Below are 25,350 nucleotides of genomic sequence, written 5' to 3' on the forward strand. Positions count from 1 at the left end.
ATGATGTATGTTTATATTATATATTACGTATATTATATATTATTATTACACATAATTATTACAACATCATTATACATTCACACAAGAGACAAATAGATTTGTGTGCAAACTCAATCTTGTCACGCAAATAAGCATATTAGATGAAAATGAAATAATAAAGACTTAAAAATTTTTATTTATTTCTCTTCTTTTCCGGATAATAATCAATTTCAAGCAGTTAATGATCGAATTATATGCGCAGCAGCTCTATGAAAAATGTCGCGAAATCAGTTGCACGGAGAGGAGCCGACTCGCTTGGGTGACGCTAATTGTGCGACGACGTTAACGTAAATCCGCGGACCGTGCGTGCTGTTTCCAGCGCGTTAATTCGTATATCCACCAGCTTTCCGCTTGTGTTTCAGACAATGGACCGCCCCCCGTAGAGCAGAGCGATGACGGATGGTTGAACTTCACAAAAATCACTCGGGCCGAGAGCGGCTGGTACAAGTGCTACACGCGGCATATGCTCGGCATTTTCACCAGCATCGGATATTTTCTCAATGTTCGCTGTGAGTAAATCGTTGTCACGCCACTTTGTCGCTTTTAATAAAGATAGATAGGATTTCTCGCGCATTTGAGCGGGCACACATCTCGTGCTAATAAATGCATTTTGCTGAAATTCTGATAAAAAAAAAAAAAGTAAAGATATATGCGAAAAGATTTTAAAGAAATATTTGGCTTGCTAAATAGTTTGTTAAATCAAGATTCTTACGATATTTCTGTCTATTGATATTAATTTCTTTGATCGCATCATCGATATTATCTTTGTTGTTAACACAAAGATTTTATCACAATCAATATAAGAAATAAGTAGGCGCAAGTAGTAGCAAGGTATAAAATAATTTAATTAAAAATAGACATTATAAAATATTATTGCAGTGTTGAATATTAGTCAATATGTATATTTTTTTATTTGTTTTATATATTGTGCTTTATAAGCCACTTTGGAAAATAATATGTATATTTTTTGCAAAATTATTGTTATTAGAAATGTTCATTTTTTTTTTTTTTTGCAAATATTTGTATTGTAATATTTTTTATCAAATATTATTATGATATAGATTGCTTTTTTCTCAAGATAATTATTTCAATAAATTAAGCAGTTTTTAAATTAAAATAATATTAATAATATAAAATATTATTAAAAATTAAAATAATACCATATATCGCTAAAAATATACGTAAAATAATAATAGCAGACGATGAAAGATAATTACATCGAAGTTACATTTTTGGCTGATGTATCGTCTACCCCCTACGCATTTGATAGCACTCGAAGAGACATTCTCCTTGATTCGGAATGCGAAGGGGGTCGTCGCTGCAGCCAATAACCGGATACCACAGTCATTTGTCAAGAGCGGAAACCGCCGAGCCAACCGGAAATTATCCGTGCCCCGTCGTGAAAATTTGCAAATTTCCTACCTAGTCCCATTCCTTCCATCTTGCCATTATAACTAGAGGGCGAGGCGCTCCCTGCATTTCAAACTCGCGGTCCCTCTTCTCGTCCCTCTTCTCGTCCCTCTTCTCCCATTCTCTTGTCCTTTCTCTAAACCCTCTATCCTTCTCTCTCTCTCTCTCTCTCTCTCTCTCTCTCTCTCTCTCTCTATCTCGCTCGCTCTTGCCTGCTCCTTCGACCGACGATGCTGGATACGAGTTTCCGAGCACCTAATCTCTACGCAATTTAGATGACTCGAGAGCACCTATAAACCAACCATCCTCCTTCGTGGGAATTATCGATTACACTGCTACTATGTCCTGTTCGAATCTCCTCCTGGATTACTTATCCGCCGGATAACGTCACGGCGGGTTTAAATCGACGCGCTAATTTTGCCGGCTAGTAGACAATCTACAGATAGAACATAGTTTAAAGGGACACCTTAATAGGGAATCAACATTATCGGCACGCGAACAGATTTTTCTCATTCCTTTATCAAGATGAACAATACAAGCATATTTTTTATATACTATTAAAATTAAATGCTTGATAATAATTAAATATAAAAAAATTCATGTAATCTTAGAAGAAATTATCGTATATTAAATTGTTTCTGTCAAAGAGTTACTTCGTAATTTTAAACAAAAAATATCTCTTCTATAATGCTCAAACGTTGAATTCAACAAAGCATCTTAGATGCGCATAATTTAATTAGCAGGAACACGAAAGGCACATATCAAAGTAATTAGAGATAACACGATCACAGACAAACGAGTGTATGAGATTCTTAATCGCATTAGCGCACGCGAATCGCATTAAGATTTAGAACGATCACAAGCCGCAGAAGAGGGAAAAGGGATATATCAAATTTGGAGATAACGAGAATGGTCGAGAAAGAGAACTAATGCTAACTAACGATGAAAAATGTCAAATTACCGGTTTGATTATCGGGCCCTTCCTTTCTCTTTTCTCTTTCCCATGTTTGTTAAAGCGCCGCGGTAGAGATGTTTGCTGTAAAATTCCGAACAAACTACAAGACAAACGCGAGGTATAGTCGGGAGTCGAGCGAGCGTAAGAGAGGAAGTAAAAGCCTCCTACGCATCCGCACCACTTTGATCCCTTTGTTTTGCTATAGGATGAGCCAGAGGATCAGCTTGCTAACTCAAAGGACTGCTACGCTCGCCCGTCCTCCTGCTTCTTTCTCTTTCTCAGCCGAATTCCACCGTAGCAGTCCGGCTCTAATTCTCGAACAGAGACACGATCCTCGCACACACCCCCCCATCCACCCTCTCGCCTGCCTCCCTCCCGTCCTTTCTCTCCTCTCGCTTCTCTATAACTGTGGACATAGCGCTAGCTGGAGAGCAAACACTATCGTAGCCGTATCATTCCATAGGTGGAATCGGAAAAGGATGGGGGCGAGGGGGGGGGGAGGATGAAGGGAGGTAGAAGTTGAAACGGACAGTACGTCGCAGCGTAATGTCGCGGTGGAAAAGATTTTGTCGAGTCCGGCACGTGAGGGTGGAGATTCTGTTTCAACTTTATTTCCTGTACGTGCCGCTGATTTCTGATATCAGAGTAATTCTATGACGATTCTATCGATGACGATGAACGGACCGAATCAATAATTCAAATTTATGACAAAAATTGAATGCGTGCCGAAAATTTTTAAGTGCATTATGGCTTGTAAAAATTATGCGAACGTAACACATTTTAAACTAGAATTTTCTTTTAAAAAATTATGTTTGTATAATTGCAAAATTGTGAAAAATATGCGTTTAACAAAAAATGTACGAATGATATGCAAGCTTTTTAAACGCAAACATGTACAAATTAAAATCTCATTTTAAAACATTGATGATTTTTTATTATCGCATATTTCATCATGTTATTTTTCTATATTTTACAAAATACAGAAAAATAATTTGTACGCTAGAAGATAGATTTGAAAGCACCAGAGATGAGCGCTATATCCTCATAATGAATTATTTAATTTCGCTTATTAATGTATACGAAAACGGCAATACGTTTAAGTTCGTTAAGTTCGACTCTCGAGTTTATCGCTCGTCGAGAGATTTAAATTAATGGCATTTAGATGATCCAGATATGGAGACCGAGGCGGAAGCGCTGAACGGCGAGGCGACCGATTCCCGAAGGATGGAAGTGCAGATCGGCGGCGCGGTGACCCTCGAGTGCGACGGCGGTTGTTGGGGCCACGGACCGGGAATGGATCCGGTAGGTGGGCCCGGACCTCTCGCCCTGAGCCGAGTGGTGTACCAGGAGGCTGGGGAATATCGATGCGTCGCGCCCGATCGGAAAATGCAGGACACGTGGCGGGCTCAGTTACCTTACCGCATCAAGATTACCGGTGAGTCCGATAAAATCTTTACCGAAGTAGAATGTCATTGGTTAGTCGACGTTTCCCTTCATATTTTTCTCTCGCTCACGCAGATACGCCGCTCGCGTATTTCGCATCCCCGTGTTCGTAAGGAACAATTTTTCCGCTCGTGAGCGCGAGCTAAACGACAGAAATTATCCGAGATTCGATTAGATGAGTTGCACACGTCCACGAGTTACAAATTGTATTGTGTGATTCACGTGACGTTGGTAATGCGCGAGATATATTGTTGCCGCGATTGGTATCTGACGAACATAACATTGTGCAGTGCGTCGCATTGTGTTCGGCCGCATTGTAGGTAGGTTGCGGCTAACTACCTTGCGCGCACTATCTGGTTCTAAATTTAATTATAACAGCCGGCCTTGCATTAACCATGTTACGGTGGCAACACATTAATTATCGGCTTAAACTTTTGACGATCTACTGAGGAATATGGCAGGATGTCGTGCGGAGTTAATGCATTCCTTTAATCTGTTCAATGTAGTTACGTTTCGTTAAAATAAATAAACCAGAATTATGCTCAAATAATATAATTCGTATATTTACGTCTCACGTGCACGTGCAAATTATAGTACGCGCGCGTGACTCAGCGAGTCAATTAGGACATTCGATTATGAAACGAAGAGTCAAATGAAGAGAGCACGTTTAATAGAGAATATTTGGATTGATTAGAGAATATTACAAGAAAATGAACAGAAAACAAATATAAATAATTTCATCATGCATGTTGGAATTAATATAAATCTTAGTCTAGCTAAATTAGTTAGTAATAGAAAAGCTGTGTTAATGGCGACTTTTTATTTTAAATAATGAGAGACAAATGTGCTTCTGCAATGCAAACATTAAGGTAAATTTCGAGTAAGATAATAATCTATATGAATTTCTTCACTTGTAAAAATTCAACATTTTTCAAATAAAAATTGTTTGAAAAAATAACGCTAATGGCAACGAGATGACATTACGAATTAATCTTTATTTTAGTCAATACAATACACGCCACATTTTAATCACAAAATTTCTGTAGGAATGTGGAAAAAGAAATTTTTAATTTGTTACATTAATTCGTTCTCTCAGATAAATACCGTTACGGCCAACATTATATCGTGATTATGATAATATTTTTTAATGGATATGACCGAATAATAACCATTGTAATGTTTTAATGTTACCACGTGAAGCTATACGGCTAACGATTACATAAAAGTTACGCACCATGTGTAGAGTAATTAAATACTTTTTCACCGTCACAGGTTGCGGCCGGAAAGAATTAATTAAACGACGAGAATATGAAGCATTTTCATTCGTTATTAAAGCTTCAGCTCAACTAATAGCTCCTAGTATTATTTACCGTCGGACCACATTGTAACGCCGCAAAAATATATGCGTATATTACATATTTCACGAATTATCTAAGAGACTAGATAAATATATAATAATGTATTGAGAGAAGAGATACATATTATTAATTATTATTTACACATTGCATTTCTTTTAACATATATTATTTAAATTTTATTAATTATATATTATTAATATATCAATTTCATATTTTCATAATAATTAATTTTATGCTTTATTTCATTTTATTTTTTTATTTCCATTTTTTATAATAATAATCACAGTATCATCGACGAAATTACGATCTTTTGATCTTTATGAAAAACATTGTTATATGGTTTTCAATATACAATGTGATTAGTTTCTTGATTTAATCAAAATTATAAAATTGGAGCATTTACAAAAACAAAATGTTTACATTAAATTCTAATCAAATCTGAAATAATTATTAATAAAATAATTTATTGTGTCTTTTTGTTATTTCATTAATACAATTTATCGTAATTTATTATATGCTTAATGCTTTTAGTTAGGAAATTAACATAATATTATGTTATAGCTTAAACTCGCACGCTCGGTCTTTATCGCTATAAGAAAGTCCCTGTATTTACTTAAAGTACGTGAGCCTCGGAAGATCGCGCCCGAGAATCGAAGCTGAAATCCCCGAATAAGATTTTGAATCTGTTCGTCCTTACTTTGCGAGAATCTCGAGAGACTAAAGCGAAAGCGGACGCTGGTAAAAGTTGACGATACGTAGGTAGGTAGGTAGGTAGATATTTGGTGCAGTATAGCTATTGGTCGCTTAGATGTGCACGTAGCATACACTTCGGGGGGATAAATGGTCAACAGAACGTGACGTCGTATAAGAGAACAGAATATCAGTCGCGGTTGAGCCAGACTAGGATGGGCTTGAATGTCTCAATGGTATTAGAATTACGTATAAAGTGAGTTTTACTCCCGCAGTATTAATAGATATTATTGAAACGTGATGATTGCGTAATATAAGAAGCCTTTTGAAAGGAAAAAATATTCTTTTTATAATTAGACTCATTGAAATGTTGACGCAATAAAAATTAACTCGTTTCTCGAATCAATCTGTATTTCTTAATAACAGAGTTCGATATTTATTGTGTTGTATTTTTGGAATAAATTTATTAAATGATCGATAAAATGTATTTGTGTGTGTACGTAATAGTGACTTTCTTGCCGATTGCTATTTCGGAATCATATCGCGACTTTGGAACTCGCGTTACAATCAAGGAAAACAACTTTATGACGCGAAATGGGAATTGGCATCTCGTAAAGTAGACTGATATAATCTAGCACCCTATCGAAATGATCTTTTCTTTTTCTTTCGGTAAGATACCGATAGAAGAATAGAATCGAAGATCACAATTCAGGCTATGTATAGGAAATCGAAAAACACACTGTCGACTTGCGGTTTTATTCTCGCGGAATCTCTCCTATTTGTTTTCGATTGCTCGATTGACAAGGACGAAAGGGCGCTTTTCCTTTGCCCGAAATCGTCATTGTCGCAACTTGGTGGCGACGAAAGGGATCATTCGCGACGAGCGTGGATGAAAACGACGCGAGGGATCACGAGTGCGAGGGAAACGGACGATAGGAAAGAGGGTGCGGAGGAAACTTTGCGAACATTTAACTTTTTTATTCCTCCTCTGGGATCTTGTCCTCGTAAAACAGTTCTCGGACACTTCCCTGCCCGCCCTTGCTCATACCCAGGCTTACAATGAGAGCGCGCGTCGATCAGCTTGAAGGATGCGCGCGAAACACGTAGTAGCACGCCGCGGTATCTCCTTTCGTTTAGCTTTTAACGAGTTTATGTGGCTCCCGAATGGCTCATAATTTTAACCCGCATTTTTCCTAAAAACTTGGATCGCAAGTGCAAATAAACTTCCTGTTAATTACGTGCCAAGACTCAGATTAAAACACATGATTATTGCGTGGATGATATTTGAATGTAAACTTTTTGTTTGAGAATCTGGCTCTTAGTATAGAATTAAAAAGTATATGTGACTAAGGATACACTGAGATAGTTATAATAGATACAAATAATAAAGAAAAAAAAAGAAAAATAAATCTCAAAGAATTTTTTAATCTTATGTAAATTCAACTCTATTATAATAAATGAAGACAGCGTATATCTAAAAATTTGCCAATCTCAATAAATATAATTAAAATTTGATGACAGAAAAGAATCGATAATTTTGTTGATTATCGAAGAAATTTTAACAGAAAATTTTTGCTTACTTGTTCAAGAGACATTTCAAGGAATTCGTCAATAATTTCTTCATTTCGAATTTCAACCTCATCGCAAGTGGTTCTTCATGGCTCGAGATCTGGCACATTCGTTCGGTAAGGAATCACGGGCGGTTCGATGAATCCTGACGACAAAAAGACACTCATCCATTGAAACACGACAATGCAATACGTTCGCGATAGCGAGGGACTTTGAGACAGTTTCGTCTCTTCTTTTCGGCCGTGGATACGATCGTAGCAATATAGTACATATGCTCAGTTATTTTTCCTCGCTCTATTATTTACGATGATAGATGCAGAACGTTCTCTCTTTTTCTTTTATTCGCTCGCGTATTGCCCACGTGGCTGCTGCGCGCGTTCTCTCTATCCACTTCCTTCCTTCTACCACTATTCAGCTCGAGAAGCAATCGCTGGAGCAATCCCGACTTCTTATTGATTGCGGCTCGGGGAACTCGTGCGTGTAAGGCGCTCAGACTTCGGTCGAACGTACGCTATGCCGACGAACGCTCTCTACGTCGTTTCCATGGAAATGAAAAGACACAGAAGGCACACTGAAATTATTTCGCCGTCGTCGATCGTTGTCCCGCATGCCGGCCATAATTTTTCTACCTCACTTTATCACTCGGCATAAAATACACACACACACATACACACGTATTCGCGCGCGTATACACACACCTCTCTCTCTCTCTCTCTCTCTCGGGGGTCATGCATCGCGCGGGATATAAGTTTTCCCTCGTGCTCGTCCAATATCAAAATATTTCGAGATCCTAATGTATTTCTCTAGCTTGTCGATCCTCTTTTTCGGTTTCGCACTTTCCTGATTCCTTCATAATTCATCTGACTTTGTCTCTCGCGTTTCTGTCAAACATTGCCGTTGAATTTTCTGACGTTTTTTACGTGGAATAGAAAATTAGGAACTATTCAAGCATACAGAGAATGCGCGATCAATTTATCTTTTATAATAGAGAGATTTGCCAATTTGATTAAAGACCTTTTGTTCTTTCAGACGCACATGTACGTCGATAAAATTACATTCTATAAAATCATGTGACTAGATAGATATTAGTAGATATTATATTTATTGTTTATATATTCTTTATTTTTTGTGTCTATAATAAAAAAAAAAAAAAACAATTTATTTTATCACTCATACCAAAAGGATTGATATAATTGTGTGTTTGTATATAAGAGATTGAATTGTAATTTTTAAATTGATATCAGCAATAATTGTACAGAGATCTTTTGTTCTTTTCGCATATGTCTGCGAATTGACCGAATGTATATAGCGATACGAGAGGAGTGTGGAGGTGAAAATGTTTGTATCATGTAACATCAAAGCAACCATCTGCCGAATTTATTATGAAAGTGCCGTACATGTGGTTTGTATGATATTCGAGCTGTAGAACACGCGGCATGTTTGCAATATTTCTCGACCGTACTTATTAAACGTGTTTGAAACTGCGGCACACATACATTTGTTACAAATACCTGCATCTGCAATATTTGATTTTTTTGCAAAAAGTGAGTGAATAAGAAAAAATTATTCGAAATTTATTTTGCAAAGAATAACGAGAAAATTCAATTTATTTTATTTTTTTTTTTTTTAAGAACGCATAATATGTAAATATTTTATTTTTTTAGAAAAATTAAAATAAAGAAAATAAAAGAAATGTATAATAAAATTATTCTCTACTTTTAAAGATTAAAAATTGCAATGTCAGCAAATTTTAATTCTGGCAACTATTTTTCTTTAAATATTTATCTTCCTTGTGGCAAATATATTTTTTTGCAGTTAATAATTACATTATTATTCTTCTCTTAGCAGAAAAAAATATTAAGCAGTCTTTGATTATTTTTATTATCAAGGTCTTTGGCCTTTGCTAGAACTTTAATCAATGGATTTTATTAAGCTTGCCTGGAGACAATAACGTTGAATTTTATGAAACTTACTCGGAAACAATAACTTGAGGTAATAACATTTAATTGAAATGTAGTAAAAACTTTTTTATTTTTTGCTATATATTTTCAAAGCGAATGTATAAGCTAAAAATTCTTTTTACCAATAATGAACTTATTTATGATTATCAAAAACGTTGATATTCGTATTGTCTAGATATATGTTAAACTATTAAATTCTTTACATGAAAGATCTCTATTAAAAAACCCATATATATTAGATATGCATTTAAAAAATTTAAATTATTAAATTCAACTTATTAAAAATTTAAATATTAAATATTTTTTCTCTTCGAATGATTATTTTTTCATATCGATCTTATTTATATTTATAAATAGCATGCAATAAAATGATTAGCAAAGTAGTTGAGCATTCAACTTATGACGTATCATTTTTTACATGTGCGCTTATATTTAAAGAACTTAAAAGTATCGCTAAAACTTATTTTTTTTACTCTATAATTTAATGTTTTTGAATCTGTCGTTCAACTTCTTTTGCCCATCTTATTGCCCTTCGCTAAACATTCGTTAAATCTTCATGTCTTCGCAAACATAAGACGCATTTTTTTCTTCTTCAACTGAATTATAAAGAGATGAGTTTGAAATAGCGGTTATCGAGAACTTACATAATAAAACTTTTGTATGTTTTTGTTAAATCGCGCCATTCAAGTTTCTGACTGAATACCACATAGCCAGCTATCCCGTTGTGGAAAATTCAAGCTTCATTAACAAACTAAACGATGGTGTTTGAATAATGTATAACCGGATAAATATTTTATAACTCGGACAAGTTTCTGATGAATGCAAACAATTTTCATACAAAATAAAACGCAAGCAACCGAGCCTGATTCTTGATAATTGAGCAACTAATTTTCCAAAGTTATCGCGCTTATTAAAAGTCTCATATTTTTAATTTTAAATTATGTTTTCTTACCACGTAATTTACACTCAGCCTTTCCTAACTCCATTTACTCGATTCTTGTGGCCTGAAAGGCTCTTGCAATCTTAATTGCTGTCGGTTAAGGTACTAGAGAACCGGTTTTCGTAGGAAAACGTGATTAAATCGTTGCGAGATACAATGAAAATTATGGTAATTATCATATTCGTCAACCTCTCCTTTCGACAAGTTTTCTATCCTTATGAGATGCTCACGATGCTTTAATTAGAGTTATCCACAAAGGTACTCAATAAATTTTGCATTACTTTACTCGTTGTTGTCGCGTTGGGAAACTTTTGTTGATCCATAAAACACTCGCCGCAATTGAGTATATATTTCGGGTAGATCAACACAACTTTCCGTTGGCGGCGCATATGACTGCCTCCTCATCTCCGAGATCGAGGCTCTCTTCAAGAGCTTTCCACGGTTAATCGCGGCAGAGTTAATTTCATCGTATCCCATGCACAACGAGACCCCCTTCGCCGTGCCGATAGGGATCTGGCGGCGGCTGCTGAATTGTATTTCGTACCAACTTCATATTTGCGCGACTTCATATTTGCATGCTTGATAAAAGGAACGAGCGTTCGGATCTCCGAGTCATTTGCGGGAAGTGCGCGTAAGGATTTTACTGAACAAAGACTTAATTATGCGATCAAAGCAACAGGGAAGAAAAAATGAACCGCCACGGGCCAGAAACCAATTTCATCACGGCCGTGATGTTGTGAATTTTTTAAAGCGGACCCCTCCTTCCCTTCCTCCTCCCCCTTTCTCCTCTACGGATTGCAAAGATAGCTACTTCTCTGAAAGATCCAGCCAGCTTCGAAATGATCTCGCGCGGAAATTAAGTCTTTTTATTATCCGACGATGTGGGCAGAGCGAGAGAGAGAGAGAGAGAGAGAGACATCGTTCTTTGTACTAACGAGCACGCCGAATTTCGCGGTTCATTAACCATTAATTACGCGTCGAGGGAAACAAAAATCAATCTCGTAAAAAGATTGATGGTTTTCTTTAATTAAAGATAAACTTGATATAATCTCAAAATCCAAAATCTAAAAAATTATTTTTGTATTTTATGCAATCAAAGATGTACAGTGGAATTATACATGTCACTGTAATGCAAATTTTTTTCCGTAAAAATTGTTTATAAAATTTATTTATTTTTTTTTATCACAAATTTTAATCAACATACCCTAATTTCTTATTTCATTTTAATAATTTTTTTTTTTTTTAGATTATTATAACATAATACAGTTGTTACAACACTAATGAGAGAGTATTACAAAAACAATAATTATTTTGAAGAAAAATAGTTTATCTTAGTTTACGTAAATTGCTAGTACCTGATACAGAGAGCATGGTCGATTAGATTTAAATTCACATCGCTATGATCGTCGTTATTCAAGCGACATTCGAGCGATGGGAAATAACGACCGGAGAGGCGCAGTCACGCTGCGTATCGGGCTCAACGCGAATAGAGAAGGGCCGGGATGCACGTAGCAAAACGTAACCCCGAAAACGATGGTGTACATGGGTCCCCCGAGGGAGCTGCGCAACATTCAAACGAATCGAACGACACACAATCGCAACCCCAGGACGTGAAAGCGCCTGACCGCAGCTGTAAAAATCCCGCGTTGTCGATAAAAATTGTCTTCTAACGAAGCCAAACCCAAAAAACACGAATGAGCTCTCGGACACTCGTGAAAATTCTTTTTTTGCTTGTATAAAGCTCGTCTCCACTTGTGCCGTTTTAAAACAAACGTTATTTCAACAAAATGTTTGAATTTCATTTTTTCTTTTCTCTTCTTTTTTTTTTTAATGGAAACGTTAATATCTATTATTTATTTAATGAGCACGGAAGATGTTAAAAGCGTGAAACGAAAGAATTATTTTAATTTTTATATTTGAATACGTTTTGGAATATTCTTTTTGAATTCTCTTTATATACATACAGAATTAGTTCTATTCTATTCTATTTTTTAATAAATATATATTTTCATAGATATTACACGAAATTATTTTTTTTGCTGTCATAAATCTCTGTATCTAAACGTGAAATGTGTGTATATTCCGCAAACTGTATTCACTTATCCATACTATCATACATACGTGAAGAGCGATTATATGTATAGATAGAGAACATATTTCTTGGTGGAAACTAACATAGGTACTAGGGTTTACGCTTAACCGCAGTTTACTTTGTAAATATTGTGCCCAGAAATAGCTATAGAATTACTCTGCAAAGAAGAAAATTATACATACACAGTAGAATTATTTTAATGTACCAATTAGATTTACCTCTAAATTTTTTAACTAGGAAAACATAAATTTAAGCAACAACAAATTGCAACTATTAATTTTCTGTTATTTTACCAAAAGATTTACAAATAATCAAGTATTTTACCAAAGGATTTATAATAATCGATCATGGAATAATTTGCATATTTTTAAAAATTTTTCAATATATAATGTGGCGATATAAAATTTATCTACATTTATCTCTGTATTTCAAGTCAATATTTTCTCAATAACATATATATATATATTCGATCAAATGTATGCAATATAGCTCGTATCTCTCTGGTTGCATTACATTTACGCAGTTTATAGATACTTGGATTTTTATGTTTTTTTCCACTTTACGCTTTTTAGTTCTCGAAACTTAACAATGTGTGTATTTTATAAGAAACATCTTCAGTTTTATTGCTCAAAGATTTGTAGTGTTCTCTGTTTTATAGTTTTTGTACTTGGATATATGTTGTTTTGTTTCCAAATTTTTGAAAAAATGCAATATGCAATATATTTATATGTATATTCTACTTATAATTTTCTATTTTAATTTTTGATAAACAGCATACTTTTTTCTTTTTTTGTAAAATATTACATCGAAATATAAAATTTTCAAAGTTTTCTTTATATTAATTTTCACTTTTCTTTTATATCTTTTTATTTATTTACTTTTGTAAAGTTATAAAAGTTAATGTAACTTTGAGCGAATATTTAAAAAAAGGAATGATTAAATAGTTATAAAATAACTACCAACACGGGATTGAGTACTCTTATCGGCGAAAATTTCCATTATATATAATAGTATTATACATACACGCGTACGTTACGACAACAACGATCAGATGATGAACGACGTAACTGCGTTATTTTTACACCACTGCTTTATTGCGGATGCATTACGATGCTCTATATAAAGCGAAAAATCCTTTCTTGATGCTATGCATGATATTTCAGTTATGCTCTTCATGCAGATAAGTGCTTTTAAATCACACGAGGAACTAAGAATACTATCTCCACATAGGTTGACATGCTTTTTAGTAAAACTTGCGATGTAGTAAATTTTAATCATGTTTTAAGAAAATCATGTATAAGAAATGTTTTTCTTTCATAAATATATACTTTAATAAGATATTAATAAATGAAGCGAAAATGTTTTATGAAAATAATTCCTAATCTCGAAATTCTTATAGTATCTTTATTCTATTAATAAATAACGCATGATATTTTTATTTTATTAATAAAATAGTTTAATAAAACTATTATGATAGTTTTATTAATAACATAAAAATGTAACGGATTATACCTATTAAAGAAACTTCATGAACCTAGAGCAAAGTATAGAATGGAAAATACAAAATGATATAAGTTTTAAGAGAACATTTTTCATACTTTTCATATACTTTCTTTGTAACATGCAAATAAACTTCATTGTACTTATTCTCAAGAATATCTCTTACAGTTCTGCTGTAAATGTGTTTTGCATTCCCATGTTTATGAAAATGTGTAACACGTACGTTCTTCTCTCTTGTATATAATATATGTTATTTTTGAACATAATACTTTAAACAATAATATTTTAAACAATACTTTAAACAAAATAAGAACGTTCTTTCTAAGCTTTTCACATTTCCCCATGAAATTCGAAGATGTAATATCGATAATAAAAGAGCAGCATCTTTCAATCCAATCATTTCGAAATAGTCAATCATGTCGCATTGTGATTTTTAATTTTATCAGATCCTCCGACGCACAAAGTTCATAGAATCTGGCGTGTTAATCGACTCGTGAAATATCACGGAAACAAATTATTTGTTATTGTCGATGATACATGGGAATATAACTGGGCTTTTCCTTTATCTAGAGAGCGTCCTCGGAGATGCCGAGAAGAAGGGTGGATGTAATCATTGGAAACCTCGGGGGGATGCGGGAAGGAAACGGGGTCTTCGAAGTCAATGGCTCTCTGTCGCGTCTTCGTTCTCCCTTGTGACCGTGCCCTCGTCAGCCTGGATTACCTTTTTTGTCATTCTTGTCACGTGTATTTCTCTCTCTTTCTTTCTCGTCTTGACCTGTCCTCCCGGCTGGCCTCCCATCCCAGCGTTTCTTTCTCTTTACGCAGTCACGGAAGAAAAACTCAATGTTCTCTGATACACGGATCAATACTTGATTAATTCCATTTCTTGAATACAGAGATCATGAATAATCATTTATAAGGGAGTCGCGCGTTATCTGAAGGGTGAATATTATTTCGCTCGCGACTCTTACACATACACATACACACACGGCATCAGCACGACGAGCATACTTGACAAGAGTATACGTATATTTTTCATTAAGAGAAATGTGTAGATGTATAATTTGTTCCTTTATTATTTTTCTGTTTGTTCAGAAAGATAGCTAAATATTCTCTGTTTATAAATCATAATAAATTACCCTATATATTTTTTACAGCACTTTTTTTTTTCTATGTATATTATTATTACTATGTTTTTCTTCTAAATATAAATATGTATTAAATCGAAATTTTATTGAAACAGTATTATCGATTTTAAACTTTTCTAAATTTATATTAAACTTTCGATCTTTCTCTCTCTCTCTCTCTCTTGCTCTGAACATGTTTTCGCTGCAAGGTTAATACGAAACCGATCTCTCCTTGATTATCCTTTATTAAAAACTTTCTTCTCGTAACCCTTTCGCTGATGAATATTTGATTAATTCCGCCTCCTGAATGCGAGCGGTCCTACATTCGAGACACGTCCGCACCGAGAATTAAATTTCACAGACTAACACACTGTGATTATTGCGGATACAGGCGATAAACGTTTATTTTTATCCGTACCTTTTTCTCTCAATTATTATTTTATCTTCGCGTAATAAAGCGTTTGATACGCTCGACTATTAAGCTGAAATATAGATTCCCCAAATAATTTATAAATTTTTATGCAATATATAACGATACATCAGATAAATGTAAAAGGTAAGCTGTATAATTATTAACTTAAAAGACTTTTGAATATTTATAAAATTATTATTAATTATTTAATTAAAAATGTTGGCATAATTGTAAATTAAAAATTAGAAAGATAATGATAATATGATCAAAAACTATGAACAATTATATGCAATTTCGTCATATTTTGAAATATTATTCTTGCAAAAATATGTTTATTATATTTTCATTTAAAATATGTATTCCGGATTTTATTGTCATTTCCACGTGCTATTTCAACAAACATATTAAATTTCAATGTTTTGCAACTATCATGCGTATAAAATATTTTACATAGATCTTTATTACCTTTAATTTTTTATCATATACATCTACGATTTCTGGCCTACATATTTATGCGTTTTTCCGATTTAAATTACATCATATTTGATGTAAAGTTAAATGATCATCGGTTTATACGTGTATTTGGCTTTAGAATCGAGTTAACCATTTTATCATCCTTCTCCCGTGTATCACTTCCTTTCGCGTATTTATATCTGCAACGACTCGCTATCATTGCGACAGGAGACGAATGAAGGAACATTTATAACATCTAAGGAGGAGTATCACAACGTCCTCGATTTTACGACGATGACGACGAAAGCGACTGCTATTTAATATCTCGTCCAGTGTTAATATCGCACTGTGAAACATTGTTCACGGAAAATTTAATTAATAGAGGGAGGAAATTTGTTTGAATTTAAATCGAACTACGTCAACCGTTTTAATTAGGCAGCATAATTATCTTTCCGATGAGTGCGAGGGAGTTAATGAATCTAATTACAAGCCGGAGCGAATAAACATATTTTACTGCATGAATCGGATAGTTAATAGGATGATAATCCCGCTCCCTCCTCTTTTTCCTTCCCCCTCTCACGGCGCGTAACCTAATTTATAACTTTATGTTGGAAGATACTCGCCCGATAGTGCTGTACTTATGATAAAACTGCATTGGCAACTGTTTCATTCGGTAACGATTGCGGCGGAAATTTAATAGTCTTGTAATTAACATGCATCGAGAATGCATTCCACCATTAATGAGCAGAAATGAGGAAGATTAAACAAAATTCGTTTCTCTTTAAACATTGAATAAAATTTGAATCTCTTTGTCATACTAATCGAGATTATCTCACTATGAACTCTGTCGTTTGCTCAAAAATAAATAATTTTCTCTTATCATGAGATTATAAAATAGAAAAATTTAATAAAATTATTGATCAGTCAATAGATCAAATTATTATTCTGGGTTTTTTTTTATTTCACACATATATATATATATATATATATATATATATATATATATATATATATATTTTGTTAAACTCTAAATTTTTTTTTTATTTGAAAATTAAAAAATTACAATCGATTTTTTCTTAATATTAAAATCCATATTTATTTTCTTATTATCTACAATACTTTTTAGGTGAATTATTTAGATGCAGAATTATTTTGCTGCATTTTCTATCAGGAAGTTCTCGAGCAATCAAAACCTTGTAGTATTATATATCGGCAGTTGTTTCTAATCTTCAAAACTTTTAACAGTCGATAAGACGAAGGCAGATGCATAATAAAAGCGCTTTTAAGGAATCTGACGAGATCCGCTATGTAGATTAATCGTATTCCCTGACCTGCACCTCGGCTGAAGAATATCGCCAGGGGATATTAGGTATGCACGGCGAGACGCTGCGATCATAAATCAATTTGTATCCTAGCCGTAATGTGTTCATAATTCATGCTTAGCCTAACACAACTCTATAGATAGGTGTTGAAAAATTAATGCAGCGAAAATGGCCGGTATTATTCCGCCCCGTTTCCGCCCAGCCATTGTTCCGATTGCCTCTCGAATATCAACATCTTCAAATTTGTTACCTCACTGACAATGAAAAAGAAAAAGAGAGAAAGAAGAAAACAATCTCGTTAATTATTATTTTATTTGCAAATTACTAATATATACTAATCAAAAAACATAACGACGATTACAAAAATACATCATTACGAATTATTAATAATTAACAATAATAATTATATATGATTAATATTTATATATAATATTTATTAACAATCAATGTATATAAGAATTTCATTTTTCAGACAGATTTTTTTTTTATTACAATTTTTTATGCGTTATTTTATTTTTATGAAATATATACAGGATCGCATATAGAAAAAATTCTGTCTTTTATTATATTACTTTATCGGGTGATACACATTATGTATTATATATAGATATTTATTAATGAAAAATACGTCATTGTTAATATGTAAAGAGATAACCTAATAATAGAAAAAATAAATATAATTTTTTTATATAATTTTATCTCATCTCCCTATTAGGGAGGTATTCACTATTTTATAATAATTTTATAATAGCATTAATGTATATAATCATGTTTATGAACTTCAGAGAACGTGAAAATACACTGCGATAATATTTGTCCTATCGTCACATTTGTTCTCTCGTTGCTTTCATTAGATTCTACAATACGCATCCTTCGATGGAAAGAGTCTACAGCCAACAGCGTTGGAAATAACCGGTGGCGCGCATAATATCGCTGCTTCGTCTATGATCTTGCTCTACGCCCGCAGCCGCTTATTCAATAACAAGTCCGCGCACATATATCCACGTCGAATCAACATACAGATAAGTTCATTCATTCGGATCGCGGGCGGGTGCGCGCAACAGCAACGGCAACGTTATTATCCGCTCGTGCAACGAGCGAACACGGTTAATTCAGGGTTGTTTCGAGAGCGTGAAACGAGCCACCGCGATGTACCAGTGGGAATTGCGCGGAGTTACGCGCGACTCCACGTAATAGCGTAATCGTTCGTGCCGTGTATTAGTTGTCGTGTATATATGCGATCTGCGTTCACGTATCTCTACTCTCGTATCTTTTTTTTGCTTTTTTTTACGGTAAACGAACGATACCGATGACTGCCTGATACTACGATAATTCGGTTTACGGCCGATCGACCGTCTCTCGCATTTATAAGCGCGATCGCTTTTCCGTCTTGCCGCTGTAACGCAGATTGGCATCATTTTTTTTTCTCTGTTTTCCCTCCCTCTTTCTCTCTCTCTCTCTCGTTTACTTCTTTCGAACGAGAGACCTGGCCGATCGTTTTTTGCGTTCCCGATGGATCATCGCAGCGTGTCGATTGCTCGTAAATTGCATTTTTACCGAAAACACCATTAATTTTCCTCTTGAAATGGATAGCGTGCGCATCTACATGTATATGTATATATATATATATATATATATATATATATATATATATATATATATAATATCTACGTATATGTCCCGTTAGTTGCGTTTTCCTGCTTTTCTCACATGCGCGTTTTTCACAATTCGCTTGTGTTTTAGGAAATGTCAAACGCGTCTACACGCACGTTTCCATCATTTTTAAAAATGTATCCTTGCCACATCTCGTTCGGTCGTGAAAAATATATCCGAGTGCACTTATATAGCTATATCCAATATCTACAGAGCATTTGAGAGAATGGTATCCAATAAATATATTTTTTTTATAATTTGCGCGCAATATTTGTGTTCCATGTCATTTTTTCGTCAACCAATTTTGCCAGAATTGCAACTTCCTAATTGGTTTTATAACGCGATACCTATATCTATTATCATGATAGGAAATTTCCCGTTTGCCCGTGCGTGTTAATTTATTTTTCGAGAATATATACAACTTTTTTTTCGAAAAGTTACTAATTTCGATAGAATTGCGTTTATTTTAGTAAACAGTATTGCTCAAAAATATTTCTCGATTAGCGCAAATAATTGCAATTCTGGACATAAGTCGGTGTAAAATTTGGAAATATTCTGCACTAAACGTGATAAATCTTTTCGTATTCAGTGTTCTATTATATTTTGTAACTGATATTGAAATAATGAATGTTCGCAGTTGAGTAATTTGGATATTTACAATCAATTTATTGAATATTGATTTTATCGGCTGCTCATTTACGCAAATTAGATTAAAGAGAAATCAAAGGTAGATATTATATATTCTAAATATATTTTTGTAAATTAATCTATTTGTAGAGGCTAGATTTAAAACATATATATTTATAACGCTTTGACTTCGAAATTTCACTGCGTTTTTATTTTTATAACTAATTTTTGAAATTTTTGATTTATTTGCAAATAAGGATTATTCGAAATTATTAAAATGCTAGAATTTCAATCCGTGGGATATTACGACGAGATTTCAGTTACATAAAATATATATGACGATATGATTCTGCATATAAGACTTTCCTCTTATGCAGGATACTTACATTACGCGAAAAAATGGCGGAATTTTTGTGTTGCATGCAGATATATATATATATATATATATATATATATATATATATATATATGCACACATGCGTAAGTAGATACCCTCGGATATTATGCGCATATGCATGTGCCATCATGCGTATGTAGATACCGTAATGGTCGTATTCGAGGAGCAAAATCTTCGCGATGGGACGAGCGGAGGGCGAAGAAAGCCGCAGAGGATTCACCTTGTGTTCCTAGATTTCATGCAAATTTGATATGGCTGTGACGCAGAGTTCTTTGACGCGTCTCTCTCCGCGAGCAGATTCTCATTTGTAAAACTACCCTGTGAAAATGTCTCTGATTAGTAGCTGGGATCCGTCCGCGTTAGCACAGAGGAATCTTGGCGCGCCCGTAGCTAAAAATTATTCAGATGGCCAACACACATCTGTCAAAGGTACGCGAGCGAATAAGAACTACTATGGGAGACTCTATGAAGAAAATTACGGTCATCTGTTGTTGGAAAATTCATCAAAAATAAAGCGTCTGCTAAAATCTACATTTACTATACGCGAAAAATGACGAGATTTCTTGTGAGGTAACCATTTTTGTAATTCAAATTTTTACCTGCACGAAAATGAGACAGAAAAATGAAAAGACTGCGCGAGACTTTGCGTGAGAAATTACCAGATAGTCCGAGAAATCTAGGACTGCGTAGTGCTTGCTTTTTTTTTTTTCATAATGCACTTGTGAATTGCATCAAAATTTCCGCTATTTTGGCATAAAGTTGTGTATTTAGTGTAATGAACATTGTTGATTGTATAGAAACGATTACGTTTGTGTCAAGATTATGCTGAAAGAACGACGTTCTAACGACGATCGTGTCTAGCGAGGTGCGAGCAAAATATAGATCGAGTAGAAATTAAATGCTCTTGTATTTAGTTCGCCGCTACGCTATGGAGTAATTGTGTAGCACGGCCGAAGCAGAAAGTTATTATCGCGACAATTCTCGCTACGCTGCAATTCTCGGAGTATTTTGCATCAACGAACACGAATCTTCCACGACCGCCGCGCCGTCTCGAACTTTACGACTTATTACCAGGTCACATTGTGTATACCATTATACAATTTTCACGCTCGTTGCCGGGATGTTTCGAGTTTTGTTACGATAAAATGCAGATTTTTAATTATCCATCCGGTAACTAGTCATTTCTTAGCCTGTGATTTCTGCAATTTTCAACCGCAATATTTTTTTAAAAATACAGTCTATTCGACGCATGAGAATTTTGCATGAATTCGCATAATTTACGAAAAAAATTTTATTTCGAAGTACAAGCGGTTTTTCAACGATGCGATGTCTTGTTAATATTGAAAATTCATGAAAAAATATGGAGAGAATGAATCGTAATATGAATATACGAGCCTCGTCGAGTCTCGTCAGCATCCGCGTGCGTCGCGATTCGGGGCTTTAAATTATCTCGCCGACACACAGCGGGAATTGTACGCGCGCATGAGGAATTAATGACACGGAACGATTGTCGGCGAAACGTCAGTACGCCAGTCAATATTTGGCCGGCGCTCGTCGCTGCGTGCGACGGAAATCCTTTTTCCCGGGGACGCAACAATAGCGTCCCGACAATACCCGGCCATTGATTTCTCTACGCTAAGTACTTAGTCGCCAGGTGCAACTTCCACGAGATGGAGAATACGATCTCCGGTCGGCTGTCAGCCCGAAATTGATCGATAATACGCAGTAGTCGATCGGCTTGTCGCGGTCGCCTACCAGCATACACTTGCACGGGATCGCGTACACACTCTTTGCGCGCGAGCATCGCCGAGGTCGAGTAAAATGTCGCAGTCGGAGGTACAATTCCATTACTCGCGTTTCACACCCGCCCTCGGGTCCCGCAATCGCGTTTCCAGTTCCGCGCGTCGTGTTTCTCCGCATCGTCTTTTTTCCTTCGCCGACCGTCGTCGACGAGAACTTCCTAGTGGTTTCCGCTAGCTAGACTCGCGTTAATAGCTCGCTGGCGAGCTCGTCGTTATGTTCGTCGAAAAAAGAAAAACGCCACGAATGTGATCCGACGCCAGAAAGTGATAATGTTCGATCGGAAAGTATGGTACATGCTGCCGACTCTGTTGCGATAAATTTCATCTAGTTGATTTGTCTTTATAGATAAAGATAATAATCGAATGTGTCATTAATATTATACCTACGCCGAAGCAACATCTAATTTTATAATTTGAAATCGCAGAGGCGAAATCTAAATTTTATAAACATTGAGCAAGTTTCAAAATTGTTGATATCATTTTTCACTCTGCTAGTAGTGCAGGTCAATCATAAAGTCGACTTTATACGCTCACGTTCTTCGAATTCAATAAACGTAGAAGTGTGATGATATATCAAAATTACGTTATCCTACGTGTGTCGAATAAAAAATACGTTGAATAATACACATAAAATTAAATCAATTATCGTCATCTAGATGGAATCCGATAGCACCTTCTTAATTGATTTGCACGGAAATCCGGGGCGAGTCGGCTCGAGTATCCGTTCCACGAATTCGCTTATAATCCGATTTCGCCGCAGTAAGCTGTCTGTTGGCATGTACACACAAATCTGGAAGGTAAACCCCGTAGCAATGAGGTGATCCGCGTATGTCACGATGCAAATGTTTGCTTACTCGGCGAGTCGAACTCGTCGGCTAGCTCGATGCAGCTAGGAACGCAGCTGCCACCGGACGATACTTTTCCCCGATGTATCGAGCGTACGTTTCCATATGAATTTCCCGAAGGAACTAAAAAGCCAAGGAGGAGGCACGGGATAAGGTCGGTAGACCAAAGTGCAGCAAGAAATAGCGTTGCAATCATATCAATGTTTTTTATTTTTATTTGAAGCTCTCAGACTGATTATTATGACAATTCTCTCTTTATCGGATTTGGAAAAAGTACAGGCGGAAAAGTGTCGTTAATTTTATAAATCCAGCGATAAAGTCGTCTCGTATTTTTTATTTGTCAGCTCTAGTCGTTTTAATAAGAATTACATTGTAATGTACATAAGCTATCTTGATGTTAGATTTATAATTTATAATATTATTTATCGTTTTGCGAATAATAAATTTAAATATATGTATTATTATAAAAGAAAAATTGGCAATTCTGTGTATTGCGTTAATCACAATACACGCAACATATTGCAATTATCCTCGACCTTTTATAGAATCTTTTTGATTAAAACCTTCGGCTTGACAAAAAGCACATATTGGGACGCATAGAGGCATAAATTGCACGCGATTTCTGTCATGTGCATTGATACCCTTGACAGAGTAATCAATTGCGGATCGACTCGACATCAGATTTCGCAGCCCTATTGCATCGGCCGAAAGTAATATTCAATCTTCTAAAAAGAAATATTTTTTCGAAAAAATTTACGAACACGTGAACACGTTATATCAAATACTAATATAAAACATAAAAAAAGGAGTTCGCGATTAAAGAAAGCTTTCATAAAATTTTTTTCTTTTTGATAATTAAAAAAAAACGCTTAATAGGAATTGTATTATCTATAAATTGTAAAAGCAACTGTATGTGTAATCCGTAAAAGATATAGTATATATCTTTCTTATCGGGCATTATTTTCTTGTATAAGAATAGGTAGCTATACTTTTATGTTACTATTATGTTAATTATATACTGTATATGATAATTGATAATTCTTTTGAATGTAAGAATGCAGAGAATTTTTAAGTTACGTCAGTCTTCAATAAACGTACGCGAATATTCGCTTAGGTCGAAACGCAACCTGGTCGGATACTATGTTTTCCCACGTTACACACACACACACACACACTTCCGACGGAAGTGCGCGAAGCCGACCAAATATTTCCTGAAGATTTTATTCTGTTGAATATTCAAGAATCGGAGTACGTACCATTTATAATTGTAACTTCAAGATTAGGCGATTTAAAAATCCGTAAAAATCTGAAAAAAAAAGAAACGGAAATCTACCGATCGCGACATTTATGTGTGTGTGCAACAAAATAAAAATAAAGAATCATCTATTTCCTATCCGAGTTAGAGAAGCTCGCCGGCTTGAGACGGTTAACCCTCGAATAGTGTAAAAGAAGATTTCCTCTCAGCTTTTACCTGCTCTCTCCTGCTATCCCCTCTGTACACTTCTCCTTCTTTTTCGATTTTCCCTTCTTCCTTCTCATCTTCCTTTATCCCCTTCGTCTACGCGAATGTTTGTGCTACGTGGGTCTTATCCGTTATATACGGCTACGGGGTTAAAGGTGAAGAACTGTGGCCAGTTAGATATATTGCGCGGGTGTTGAGTTTCTGCGGCGCCATTGAGATAACGGTAATCTGAGAGCTGCCCCCAGTCCAACCATCAAGATGGTAAAATTGAAAGACTTCTATCGAGAGTGGAGATTGCTCTTAGCAAGTTTCCAGTTGAAAATATCTCGACGAGAATAGCGGGCAATGCGATCTTTGTCTACACATTGTTCGTACATATAATCCTGTGAGCAGTCATGTGTCCAAGATTTAATTTTGTGCTACATCGAAGCACGAGAAGACAGGTTTGCACAAAAGCAAGATGTAAATTTAAATATATATTATAGGAAACCGCGGAATTTCATAGTGAATTATATTATGAATAATTAATATCTCATGTTCGCAAACTAGAATAGATGCATCGCTAAATGGCCATTAATTTCACTGGACTAAAATATGTGTTTTAATTTATAGATATATAATATAATTAGAATATATGTGAATTTATATTTCATTCTTGCTAAGAATATAATTATATATTGTATTATATTATACTATTTTGCATACATTATAATTATATATATAATTACAGAAATATATATAGAGAGAAATTGCGAAATTTTAATAATTTATTACAAATTTAAATCTTAATTAAAAATTTGAAATTATCTAAAATGCATTAAAAATGTTAAATTTATATGAAATAAAAAATTTTTTTCTCATGTGCAATACCCATTCTAATAATAACCTAATGATAATTACAACTTGACAATTTATAATCAAGATTTTTTTCTTTTTTTTCTTATAATCATAATACATGAAAAATCATTTTATAAAATATATGAGAAAATTCCTTCACCAATCGTTGCCAACAAAATAACAAGTTGCCGCAGTACGTATTTTTCGTTACTTGTACAATCATTTCATCCGAAGACAATTCCCGACGACAAATAAAAATTCGTCCCGCTTGATTCCAACCGTTAGATTGTGCCTCTAACAAAGGTCAACGATTCCCGAAAGAATCCGCCGCGCTATTGATATCGCGTCGATCGCAATCTTCGCTCGAGCGGTCTTATCGCGCCATCCGCGAAAATCGAGGAGGTATTCTCTTGCTTCCCGATGGGATGGTCGTTCGAACTTGTGTGATACCACTGG

At 34.8% G+C, this 25,350-nt stretch overlaps 1 protein-coding gene across 5 annotated transcripts in view; it reads left to right on the forward strand.

Moving 5' to 3' along the window:
• LOC126857999 (hemicentin-2) overlaps nucleotides 1–25,350 on the forward strand; it is a 302,989-nt gene that overhangs the window by 240,385 nt on the left and 37,254 nt on the right. For 4 of the 5 annotated variants that reach the window (XM_050607990.1, XM_050607986.1, XM_050607988.1 and 1 more), the window contains 2 exons: nucleotides 402–548; nucleotides 3,567–3,839. In XM_050607990.1, the coding sequence (XP_050463947.1) occupies nucleotides 402–548; nucleotides 3,567–3,839 (420 nt within the window). The remainder of the gene's footprint in view (nucleotides 1–401; nucleotides 549–3,566; nucleotides 3,840–25,350) is intronic. The other variant, XM_050607989.1, reaches the window with a different exon arrangement.

This window comes from Cataglyphis hispanica, chromosome 23 (assembly GCF_021464435.1).
Source record: "Cataglyphis hispanica isolate Lineage 1 chromosome 23, ULB_Chis1_1.0, whole genome shotgun sequence".
Lineage (NCBI taxonomy): Eukaryota > Metazoa > Arthropoda > Insecta > Hymenoptera > Formicidae > Cataglyphis > Cataglyphis hispanica.